The sequence below is a fragment of the Bactrocera oleae genome, chromosome Y (genome assembly GCF_042242935.1).
Source record: "Bactrocera oleae isolate idBacOlea1 chromosome Y, idBacOlea1, whole genome shotgun sequence".
Classification (NCBI taxonomy): Eukaryota; Metazoa; Arthropoda; class Insecta; order Diptera; family Tephritidae; genus Bactrocera; species Bactrocera oleae.
The window spans coordinates 4,964,803-4,977,714 of NC_091542.1; the positions used below are offsets into that span (position 1 = coordinate 4,964,803).

Genomic DNA, 12,912 nt, shown 5'->3' on the forward strand with positions numbered 1-12,912 from the left:
AGTACAATGGAGCATATTGAAGTATAATGAAGTATAATAAAGTATACTAAAGTAAATAATTAAGGATTTTTAAGAAATCAAGGTAAGTTGTAGCGCCGCGAATGTATTCGTTTACTGATTCGTTTTAAGTGGATTATTCCAATGGAAAATTTTATTTTTCTTCACCAATCATATTTCTTCACAGAAATCAGAAAGTATTGGTAAAAGAACCTGCAAATCAAAGAAAGTTAAAAAAGAGCAAATGAAACAGCTGACGAACGTGAGTTACGCCTTGAGAAAAATCGTAACAGAATATCTACAAGAAGAAATATGGAAACTGAAGAAGAGCGTAAATCACGGTTTCAACAAAATCGTGACAAAGAATCTCGATAACGAGCTACCGAGACAATCCAATTTAGACGCACCCAAGTAATGCAACGGGACCAGATTAACATTTAAAAAATTGTCATCGAAGCCACAATCATCGGTGGTAAATTCAAAGGCGAAGACTTACTGATTCCACAAATACCGATGATTTCCAACTATTTACCGTTCGATTTTAAGCGGCTCCGATTCCCTTGCGTCTTTCTTTTGCAAAAACTGTCAACAAAGCACAACTTTACTTTATTGTCCCGATGCCCGATATGCTTTTGTATCAATGATAAGAATGATATTCTATTTACTAATATGTATATGGGTATAGGTAAAATCTTCACCCGTTCAAGAAGAGAATAGAAGAAAATAAATATAAAGATAATTGAATAATTTTATATATTTAAGAGATAAATTAAATATTTAATATTGTAAGTTTGTTGGTTAAGAAAAATAAAGCAAAAATCTAGCCCGGCGTACGCTAGTATATTATAAAACATTCATGAAGTAGTTACAACTCTTATTTTAAATAAAGTGATATTCAAACTAAAACTTTTGCGGTTAAAAGAAACAAATATGAAAGTATCTTAATTGCTTATGTGTATAAATTATATATTATATAAAAAATCAAAATTAACTCTATTTTTATTAGAATTCTTTTAGGTATATACTATTACATTTAATACCGCTAAATGTTATCAAAATTTTAATTAAATATTTTTGTATCCTAATTTTCTTCTTATTCACAATTTCTCAAAATATTTCTACAAGGTGCGTTCCAAAGTAAACAGGACTTAAAAAAAAAGACAGAACAAATGGTTTTATCGGCAAAATCAATTAATTTTATTCAAAATAGTCTCCTTCTGCTTTATTACAGCTTTTTGCACGGTCCAAAAGCATGACGAACGAGTGGTTTAGCTTGTTGCCCGGTATGGCCGCCGGTAAATTTTCTCCAAACAGTTTTTGCATATGTACTTCTCCATGTAAAATATGAAGTACTCATTCGTCTTAGATGCCTATGGAATTAGCAATTTCATGCTTAGTCAAGCTTGGATATTCACTAACTAATTATGAACTTGCTCAATGATTTCTGTTGTGGTTGTGATTTTTGGTCGTCCTTCGTAGTACCACGTTTAGTGGTCTCCTTAGACACTTGTGAGGACTCCTTATACACTTCTAACACTTCTTCATAAATTTCCTTTGATTTCAAACCTTTCTGACTAATTATGCTATAATGTTAGCACTCAACATTGACATTATTACTTCCCGTTTCTTTCACAAGCGCCTTTTCAAGGTTTAAATTGAAATATTCTTCGCCCCCTAGGCGAATATTTTGCCTAGTAGTACAGATATGCTGTAAATGTCCCAGGTATCACGGCGTACTACAATTGGAGTAGCCGAGGGCGCGGTATGCATGATAATGCAGTTGTGGTAGATCCATATTTACCTGTACGTGTAGGATGGAATCTTGATTTTAAAATGGGTATTATGTTTTTTGATTTGGAAGTTAGTGCGTTAAGCAAGCAACGTTGTTTTGCATTTATTCGATTTGTTGTTGTGACGACGTATTATGATGGTATAATTTTGTTTATTCATTTTATTGCCGGTTATCTACTATTACTTTATTATCGGCTTATAGGATGGCGACTCCACGCCTAGCTCAGATATGGCCAGAATGGGTGCTCCTTTGAAACCTTTGAAGAGGGATCTTGCGAGCGTAAGATTTGTGATTTACGGCTACTTTTTAAGTGGATTTGTACACGTATTACAAGTATTTCCCATAAACCACCAATACGAAGGGGGCTTAGATATATGCGATTAGAGCGACCTTTGCTTGTTGTAAGGCTTGGTGCGTCATTGTATCGCATTGGGAGCATGCTGATCGCTTAACTTTATTTTTAAATTGTTTTATAATTTTGAAAAAGTAAGCTACTAGAGCATAATTTGTTATGTGTAGATTTTTTCGACTTTTTTGGGACAATTTGGATATATGTATGTTAAAGTGCGTATGCACTAATTTGGCAAGTAGGAGGGCACAACATATCTCAAGCTTTTTGAATCAGGATTTTTGTATCATTATTGGCAAGAGCCATCCTGTGGGGTCGAAAAGTTACATGTTTGTGTTTTTTAAAACTGATCTTGTCAGAAGGGACTCTGACTTTGTTTTTTCGGCCAATTCTTGGAGTGTTGGAACATTGTGAATTTAGTGGTAGTCGTATGACGTACCGACCATTATTTGATCGAGTAGTTGTGGCTTTGTAGAAGTCTTTACAATACTGATCTTCTGGGGTTTTAATTGATATGAGGGGGCATTTTTCTAACTCCCGAAATTTCCTTGATTGTGAATTAAGGTATTCTTTTGAATTTTCGTCAACTTGAGTTGTTGATGTGGAAACTGGTTCAGTAACTAGTTAACTTAGAATCCAACCGAATATAGTATTTTGGGCTAGAAGGGTCGTTGAAATTTTTTCAACACCTTCACGCATTATTTGCGGTATAAGGTCGCTGACTATTAGAATATCTATGTCAGCGGGGGTGTTGCAGTTGGGATCTGCTAGCTTTAAGTGTGAAACCTTTTGCCAATGCTTGCTATTTATGTGATAGCATGGAAGCATGTTAGTAAGTTGCGGTAGAACTATAGCTTCTGCTACAATTCGCTCATCCGCTTGGGGGGAAATTAGGGCAATGGGGCAGATTTTATTTGAGTTTTGGACTACTCTTCCGCCCATTCCCGTAATTTCAAAATTCGATTGTTTTGATGGCAATTTTATCCTATTTTGTGCCTCAGACGCTATAAATGATTGTTGTGATCCTTGGTCTATTAAGGCCCTAAGCTTAAAAAGTTCTCCTCGGTGCTCGATGGAGACGACTGCTGTGGGTAGTAATACCCTACTTTGAATATCGCTGTGTACCGTTTGTATTTTTAATGCCTTTAAGCAGCCCGGTGCTTTTTGGCAATTTCCAGGATTTCGGTTTTTGACAGTTTCTGTTACCATTAAACCTGTGGTTTTTTTTGTATAAGCGCTTCTTTGGGGTGATATGGGAAATTTGCTGTAATGGAGCATTGAGTGGTGTCTTTTGTGACAATATGAGCAATTGAATTTGCTTTTGCAATTTTTATATTTATGCGCATGTGACAAGCAATTTGTACAAAGTTTTTTTGATCTCACGAAATAGTTTCGTTCGTTAACTTTTAAGTTTTTAAACTTCTCGCAAGATTGTAGTTTATACCCTCTCGTGCATAGTTCGCATGACGTATGATTGTTCTGTTCGGATGTGAACGATTGAGATTTGTAGAAGCTTCTGTTTAATTTGTTTTTGCTACTAGCTTGGGGTCTATTGAAGCTTCTTTTTAGGTCGTTTTGAACGTTTTTAGTTCTAACTAGCTTTTTGTCTACCCTTTCAGCGATTTCGTACTGGGTAGTTAGAAAGTCTTTCATTTGTTGCCACGTGGGGCATTTCTTTCGTGATGAGAGCGATTGCTCCCATAAAAGTAACGATTTTTCTGGTAATGCGGCAGTGCATATGTTTACCAGTATAGGGTCCCAGCTGTCTGTGGGAATATTTTGTGTCGATAAAACCGACAAACAGTTTGAAACAGTGGATTGCAGCCTTATAAACTCTTCACTGGTTTCTTTTTGAATTTTAGGCAAGTTTATTAGTGTCGTTACTTGGTTATCGACCAATATTCTTTCATTTTCATATCTAGATCTAAGAGCTTCCCAAGCCAAATGGAAATTTTCGTTATTAAGTGCGAACTGTTTGACTATTATGCCTGCTTGACCTTTTGTTTTGTATCGGAGGTGATACAATTTTTGCGCTTTTGATAATTTTGGATGGTTGATGTATACGGCAGTGAACATGTCCCGGAAGGACGGCCATTCTTCATAACCTCCATCAAATATTTCTGTGTCACATGCGGGCACCTCGAGATGGATACCTGAACTTGCCTCTTGATTTTGTACTTGTGGCAGCTCTACTCGCTGATGTGGAGTAGGTGCAATTGCTTTTATTAGCTTTAGTTGATCGGAGAGCATAGCTTTTGTAGCTTCGTACTGGTCTAAGCAGTTTTCGTATAGTGCGTAAGCCGATGATTTAAAATCGTGTGGTAGATCTGAATTGTCATAATCTACTATGGTGTCATGAGCCGTTTAGAGACGAGTCCAAAAATTGTCAATATTTTGTTTTTTTTTATTTCCAATAACGATTCAGAAATGTCTTGAATCGGTGAAAATGAAAATCGAGTGCTGTATCATGTTAATCTGTCACTCTCGGAAATGAATTTGGCAACACAAATATTTTTGCCCTTTATTTGCTTTGTGGTAACCTGTCTTGCGCGTGTAGCTTCTGCAGGTGTAATTTGATTTTTTATCGTCATTAACCATTTTTGTTTTGTTATTTATTACTATATGTGTCAAAGTTAATTAAAATTTTCTCAGTGTAAACTGATTTAAACGCAGCAATAAATGATAATTAATACCGAATACTATTTTACGTATATACGATTTTTTTTTTTCGGACTAGATATATATTTACTTGCGAAATAATTTTTTAATTTGTATTTTAATTTAAATATATATTTGTGAGCGTAATTTAAATTTTATTAATTTAGTTATTAAGAATGGCACTTTTAATTTAATAATACTTATGTCCTTATGTTGGTGTATTTTAGGTGAAATTGAGAGCTCGGTGAAGAGATCAATACGAATTGTTTGTGCGTATGTAATATTTTTATTTTCTAGGGCAATTGAGAGTTCGTTGTAGAGATCAATTTGCTTTTACTTTTGTGTACGCAATCCTGCTTGTTTGTTATAAGGGGTATTGCGGGATGTATGCCAATGTTGACTTTGAAAATATGTGTATGTTTGTTTTTAATAAATTATTTATTATTTTTAATATCTAGTAGTGTTATCTTTACTACAACGTTTATTGTTTTATTTTTCATGTAATTTTACAACTTTGTAATTTTGTAAATTTTCAATGTGTAATTGACCCAATGTATATAGGGTATATAAGCATAGGCATAGATTATATGCCGTATGTATAAATATGTATGTTCGCACTGCGAAGAGAGCGCGAAAGCGAAGTGAATAATGTGCAGGTATTTTCCCTTATGCACTTTGTAAATATATTTTTGTTTAGTAAAAAAATATATATAACGACATATATAGATATAATATATAAACGTTAATTTGATATGCATATATGTATGTTTGTCTGTTGTATTTTTATTTCTTTCTCTGTTTGTTTTATGTTTGATATTTTGCCTTTGCTTACTTATTGAATGCAATCCTGCTTATTGCTATATTAAGCATAAGGGGTATTGCTGGATTAATGTGCAAGTGTATACTTGAATTGGTTTTTTTTTTGTTTTTTGGTTCTTGATGGTGTGTTTGAACACACGAAGGTAAGCTATTAATTGGGCAATAAGTTAAGATACATTTGTTTTTTTTTTTTAAATATATAAGTATGTATTTGAAATACACTCGGAATTGTGTCAGTTTGGTAACCGTTTTTTTATGCTGTTAAAACGGATTTTCTGTTACAGGTTTTATGTTATCTATAATATAAAAATGAATCGCAAAATGTGTTGGTAAGCGCATAACTCAACAACGCCTGGACCAATTTAGCTAAATCTTTTTTTTAAATTTTCGTTGAAGTTCAAGGATGGTTTTTACGGCGATAAAAATTAGAATTATTGCTGGAAAAACCCTAAAAATAGCCCTTTTCTTTTTCCCATACAAATGATTTGTAACTAAAACGTAGTCAATTTGAGCTTTATTGCTATGGTATAAAGTTCATATTAAATTACAAGCACTCACTGTTGTCTAAGCAATGTAGGTGTGTTCCTAACGTCAAAGATCATATCTATGAAAACAATGTGCGTGTGTGCGTTGGAGCTCAGAATATATAGTTGGAGGAGTTTAATGTGGCGTTCCGAAACTCGCGGACCAACAGTGTTTTATTATTTTTAATATCCAAATTTTAAGTACGGCTTAAAAGGATTTGACTTCAAGTCATATAAAATTTAAAAAGAAAAAAGTTGTCTGTTACCTAATCTACTGAGTTTGCTTTTGACGACTGATACACGAAACAAATTCGTATATAGTTTTTTGTGCAGAGTGTTTACTTAGTTAGTGTTTGTTTAGTTCGTGATTAGTGAAAAAATAATTTATATTTGATATGCCTCCTATAAGACGAAGCAATTTAGGTAGAAGAACCAGAAATGCTACAAACCAAGCTAATTACCGATCTAATCGTACTGCACAAGAACGTGACGACGGAAATGAACGTGAAAGAATTCGGATATCACAAACGCGTGAAGCGCGAGCGCGACATTCAACTAATAATCGCGTAAGTTTGAATCGAGCTGCTTTCAGTTACGATGTGTCAATTGACTACAGTAACTACCAATGTGTTGTTATTGGTTCTATGAACTCGGTTTGCTCACACTGTAAGGCATTAAAATACAAAAACGAAGCCAATGGATTGTGTTGCGCAAATGGTAAAGTGAAATTGATACCATTGGATCCACCACCAGAACCATTGTACTCATTGGTTTCAGGAATAGGAACAGATTCTATACACTTTTTGACACATATCCAACAATATAACAATTGCTTTCAAATGACTTCATTTGGGGCAACAAATGTAGTTCGGGAAAATTTTATGCCAACTTTCAAGGTATGTATTATAGCAGTTACTCATAATTATTTTAGCGAACAAAATTTTTTGGCACCAAAGTTAAGATGTGTCACTAATCTTCAATTTCTTAATCACTTATATATCACTTAGTCATCATATTATATGGGGATTTAGTTTCAGTGACACTTTTATTTTATATTTAATAGATATTAGTTAAAACTAAATATATACATCCAATCCATTAATTTATACCACACCATAATATTTTTTTTTTATTTACAGATACAAGGGCAAATATATCACAGAGCAGGTTCACTGTTACCAGTGTCAGATAACGACAACAAATTCCTGCAAATTTATTTTATGGGCAATTCACCACAAGAAATTGATCTGCGTTGTGCACATAACAATTTAGTAAAGAGGTCTATTGTAGAACAATTACAAACTTTATTTCATCAACACAATCAATTGATTATATTGTTTAAAACTGCCTTGGATCTGATGCCATCCGATAATCACAAAATTGTAATCAGAGCTGATAAAACACCTGCAGGTCAACATACAAGACGTTTTAATGCACCAACTATTGATGAAGTTGCTATCGTTGTAGTTGGAGAAAACTTGGAATCCCGTGATATTGTTTTACATCGTCGGAATGATCAATTACAACGTATAAAGGAAACACACCGCTCATATGATGCACTGCAATATCCCATTATATTTTGGCAAGGTGAAGATGGCTACGATTTCTCAATAAAAATGATAAATCCCATTACAGGTAACTAAAATATCTCAGTCATTATATTATGTATTTTGAATGTTATTAAAATAAAATCTATTTACAGGTTCTGAAACCAACAAAAAAGTCAGTTCAATGAACTATTATTCATACCGCCTAATGATTCGGGAAAATGAAGATAATCACATATTGAAATGTCGGCGATTATATCACAAATATGTTGTTGATATTAATTAATACTGATGGAAATGCACAGAATGTCGGTCGGATGACTATTCTTCCAGCAACATACATCGGAAGCCCTCGGCATATGCACGAATATGCTCAAGATGCCATGTCGTATGTTCGTCATTATGGTACAGCAGATTTGTTCATCACATTTACATGCAATCCACAATGGATAGAAATCAAGCAGGAGTTATTCCCTGGGCAATCACCCATTGATCGTCATGATATTACAGCCAGAGTCTTTAGACAAAAGTTGAAATCTTTAATGGATTTCATCGTAAAACATAATGTGTTTGGTGAGACACGCTGCTGGATGTATTCTGTGGAGTGGCAGAAACGAGGATTGCCACATGCACACATTTTGATTTGGTTGGTTGAAAAGATAAGGCCAAATGAAGTTGATGCAGTGATATCAGCTGAAATCCCTAATGTACAAGTAGATCCTGGATTGCATGAGGTAGTTATCAAAAACATGATACATGGTCCCTGTGGAACTCTTAATCAAAATTCACCGTGTATGATGGATGGTAAATGTTCAAAACGATATCCACGGACATTAATATCGGAAACAATTACTGGTAATGACGGTTATCCATTGTATCGTCGCAGATCGACAGCAGACAATGGAAAATCAACAATTGTCAAATTAAATCAACAAGATATTGAAATAGATAATCGTTGGATTGTTCCATATTCACCCATTTTATCAAAGACATTCAAAGCACACATCAACGTTGAATCTTGCCATTCAGTGAAATCTATTAAATACATTTGCAAATATGTAACCAAAGGGAGTGATATGGCTGTGATTGGAATTGGTGCAGAGAATTCCAATGATGAAGTTACCCAATACCAAATGGGCCGCTACGTCAGTAGTAATGAAGCAGTTTGGCGAATATTTTCTTTTCCTATTCATGAGAGATACCCTTCTGTTGTTCACTTAGCTGTGCATTTAGAAAATGGACAAAGAGTGTATTTTACGGCACAGAACGCAGTACAAAGAGCTGCTCAGCCACCATCTACTACATTAACCAGTTTTTTTGAGACATGCCAAAACGATTATTACAAACATTGCTATATTCTGAAATGCCAAAATATTATACCTGGAATCAATCCTCAAGGAGATTTATACGACGGAAACAAGGAAAACCAGTTCCAGGATATACAGATGTATATTCCACCGATGCGATTGGCCGGATTTATTCAGTACATCCAAGCAATGATGAATGTTTTTACTTACGACTGCTATTAGTCAATGTACGTGGCCCAACATCATTCCAACAGTTACGAACTGTTGATGGTGAATTGTGTGGATCCTACAGAGAAGCCTGTCAACGTTTTCAATTGCTTGAAAATGACGCTCATTGGGATCAAACTCTCAATGATGCTGTAATATCATCACACGCTCACCAAATACGAACATTGTTTTCTATAATCATATCTACATGCTTCCCATCAAACCCAATTGATTTGTGGATCAAGTACAAAGATTATATGTGTGATGATATTTTGTATCAAATACGGAATAGAATGGGAAATCCAAATATACAAATCAGTGAAGAAATTTACAATGAAGTATTGATTTCAATTGAGGACATGTGCTTGATAATGTCAAACAAACTATTAATTCAATTAGGCCTGACCGCGCCCAATCGTCCAATGCATGACGCTTTTAACCAAGAGCTGCATCGAGAAAAACTGTATGATCTCAACTCTTTGAAAGAATTAATTCAAACAAATCTTCCACTGTTAAATGAACAACAGAAGTATGTATTTGAAACTGTTATGAAAGTAACAAATGATGAAACTGGAGGCATTTACTTCTTAGATGCACCTGGTGGTACAGGAAAAACTTTTTTGATTTCATTAATATTAGCAACAATTCGCTCACAAAATAAAATTGCACTTGCACTCGCTTCGTCGGGAATCGCAGCAACTTTGCTTGAAGGTGGTCGAACAGCCCATTCAGCACTAAAATTGCCATTAAATATGCAAAGCAATGAAACTCCAACCTGCAACGTTTCGAAGAACTCTGCAATGGCAAAGGTTTTGCAGCAATGTAAATTGATTGTTTGGGATGAATGCACGATGGCACATAAAAAATTTTTGGAGGCTTTAGACAGAACCTTAAAAGATCTACGGAGCAATAATAACCGATTTGGTGGTGCAATGATTTTATTAGCAGGAGATTTTCGTCAAACATTGCCAGTGATTCCACGATCAACGCCAGCTGATGAACTCAATGCATGTCTAAAGTCCTCCAATTTGTGGAAACATGTCAAAGTACTTCATTTAAGTAAGAATATGCGTGTCGAATTGCAAAATGACCAATCTGGAAACATATTCTCTAAACAACTCATTGACATTGGTAATGGCAAATTTCCTATAGACATGTTGACTGGCTGCATTAATTTTCCTCAAAGTTTTTGTCAGTTAACTCGATCAAAAGATGAACTTATTCAGAAGGTGTTTCCAGATGTTTCTCAAAATTACAGAAACCATGATTGGTTGAGCGAACGAGCTATACTGGCTGCAAAAAACATAGATGTAAATGAATTAAATTTCAAAATTCAAGAACAAATTACAGGCGAATTGAGGATATATAAATCAGTTGATTCGGCTACTAATCAAGATGATGTAGTCAACTATCCACCGGAATTTTTAAACTCGCTGGATTTGCCAGGATTGCCACCTCACAATCTTCAATTAAAGGTTGGATCGGTGGTTATAATGTTGCGAAATATCAACCAACCGCGTCTTTGCAACGGTACACGGTTAGCGATAAAAAAATTACTAAACAATGTGATAGAAGCAACTATACTCAAAGGAAAGTATAAAGGAGAAGATGTTCTTATACCGCGCATCCCAATGATTCCGACTGATGTGCCATTTGAGTTTAAACGACTACAGTTTCCAGTGCGGCTTGCTTTTGCTATGACTATAAACAAGTCCCAGGGGCAATCATTAAGTGTTTGTGGTATTAATCTAGAAAACCCATGTTTCTCACATGGTCAATTGTATGTTGCCTGTTCCCGTGTTAGAAAACCATCAGATTTGTTTATCTATGCGCCAGGTAATCAAACAAAAAACATCGTATACCACAAGGCACTACAATGATAATAATAATAATTATGATTCACATGATTAACAATAAAGCGATTACTTATTTTTAAATCCTTATATATGTTTTATTTAATTATTTTTTATTCACAACGCCCTATCACCAGGGTGACGGTTCTGTTCAGGAGAATTTTTTAAAATACGTAGGCGAAAAAAATGCCAAATTACAAATCTTTTTGACAGGACGAAGTCTGTCGGGTCAGCTAGTAATATATAAAACTGAAATTTTTACTTACATATACGCATAAAATAAGATATGTAAATGAAATAAATACGCTCACTTTGTAGGGTATACGGTTTTTACATATACATATATTTATTTATATTTCCTTTTGTGCCAATTCGTGTGTTTATTCTCCAGCTGCCAGGTATGTTTTGTTGTTGTTTTTTGTTTAAAAATTCGCGCCCGTTTGTTCTATTTATGTTTTGTGCTAAGGTTTCGCGGTCGGTTGTGTGAATTTTTGTTTGTTTAAAATGTTTATATGTTTGTTGAAATACATATATATATACATTAGCACTGTATCTTAGGTGAGGTTTGTGTTACATTTTAAAATTTAATAATTGTTATTATGTCACTGCACCATTTTTAACATTTTTTGACTTAAATTGCAAGTTTTGTTACTTTTTTGTTGTACCACTGCACTGCTCTTTGTTACTTGTTTGTAATAATTATTAATTGTGTTTCTTAACACAGTTTTGTAAAAATCCGAAGGTGCCTTTCGGTAAGGCTCGAAGGACCATGACTAATTATGCTATAATGTTAGCACTCAACATTGACATTATTACTTCCCGTTTCTTTCACAAACGCCTTTTTAAGGTTTAAATTGAAATATTCTTTATTTTTTTTTATTGAATGTTTCACAAGTTTTTTATTGGTTTAACACGTTTTTGATAAAAATTAATACTACGATTTTAAACTCAGAGATCGGAATTATTTCGAATGTGTTGAATTGAAGATTCAATCCCTCTTTTTGTTGATTGTGTGGGGTGTCATCGTGTATGGTGGTAACTTCTGTGCTGACATCGTGTGCAGTGTGGTCGTTTATGTTGTGAGGGCGTGTTGTGTTCCAAGGTGTGGTGTGTTGTATTAGGGTGTGACATTATTTACCATGAAGAAGCGGTGTAGTTGGAAGGGGAGTTTATAGTCATTTAAACACTTTCAAAACAAAGAATCTTAGCACTGCGCGATATGCAATTTTTTCCGTATTAAAGAAAAAAATACTCTGACACGTCAACTTTAAATGGCTAGAAAACAAAGAATTAATTGAACGAATGACTTGTACCTGCGCATGTATGTTGGAGCTAGCAGAGCTATTTCTTGGTGAGGCCAACCAACTTTTCGCTAACTTGTATGTAAACAGACCCAAGGTTTATTACAATATCTATCATTCACAACATACAATGAAAATATCATTCAATACCCTTCTATTCACTGGAGGTGTTGCAGTCTGCAATTGTTTCCTTGCGAAAATGGCAAAAAACTGAAATTATATTGCGGTTATTATGATGCACAAAGATATCCATATCTTTGAGTAGCCTGCAAACACGATAATCTTTCGAACTTACATACATATGTATTTACCAACCAACTTTTCGCTAACTTGTATATAACCGGACCCAAGGTTTATTACAATATCTATTATTCACAACATACAATGAAAATATCATTCAATACCCTTCTATTCACTGGAGGTGTTGCAGTCTGCAATTGTTTCCTTGCGAAAATGGCAAAAAACTGAAATTATATTGCGGTTATTATGATGCACAAAGATATCAATAGTCACATTTGCAACCAACAAACTTAATATGCGAAAAAATAAATCTTTGAG

General features: G+C 34.4%; 1 protein-coding gene across 1 annotated transcript; it reads left to right on the plus strand.

The window, feature by feature from the left end:
* The first annotated feature begins 7,984 nt into the window (after positions 1-7,984).
* Positions 7,985-11,080, plus strand: LOC138858291 (uncharacterized). The gene is given in 2 exon segments (XM_070112789.1): positions 7,985-9,027; positions 9,030-11,080. Coding segments are annotated over 2 exon segments (3,075 nt in total). The 5' UTR covers positions 7,985-8,003.
* Positions 11,081-12,912: the final 1,832 nt, after the last annotated feature.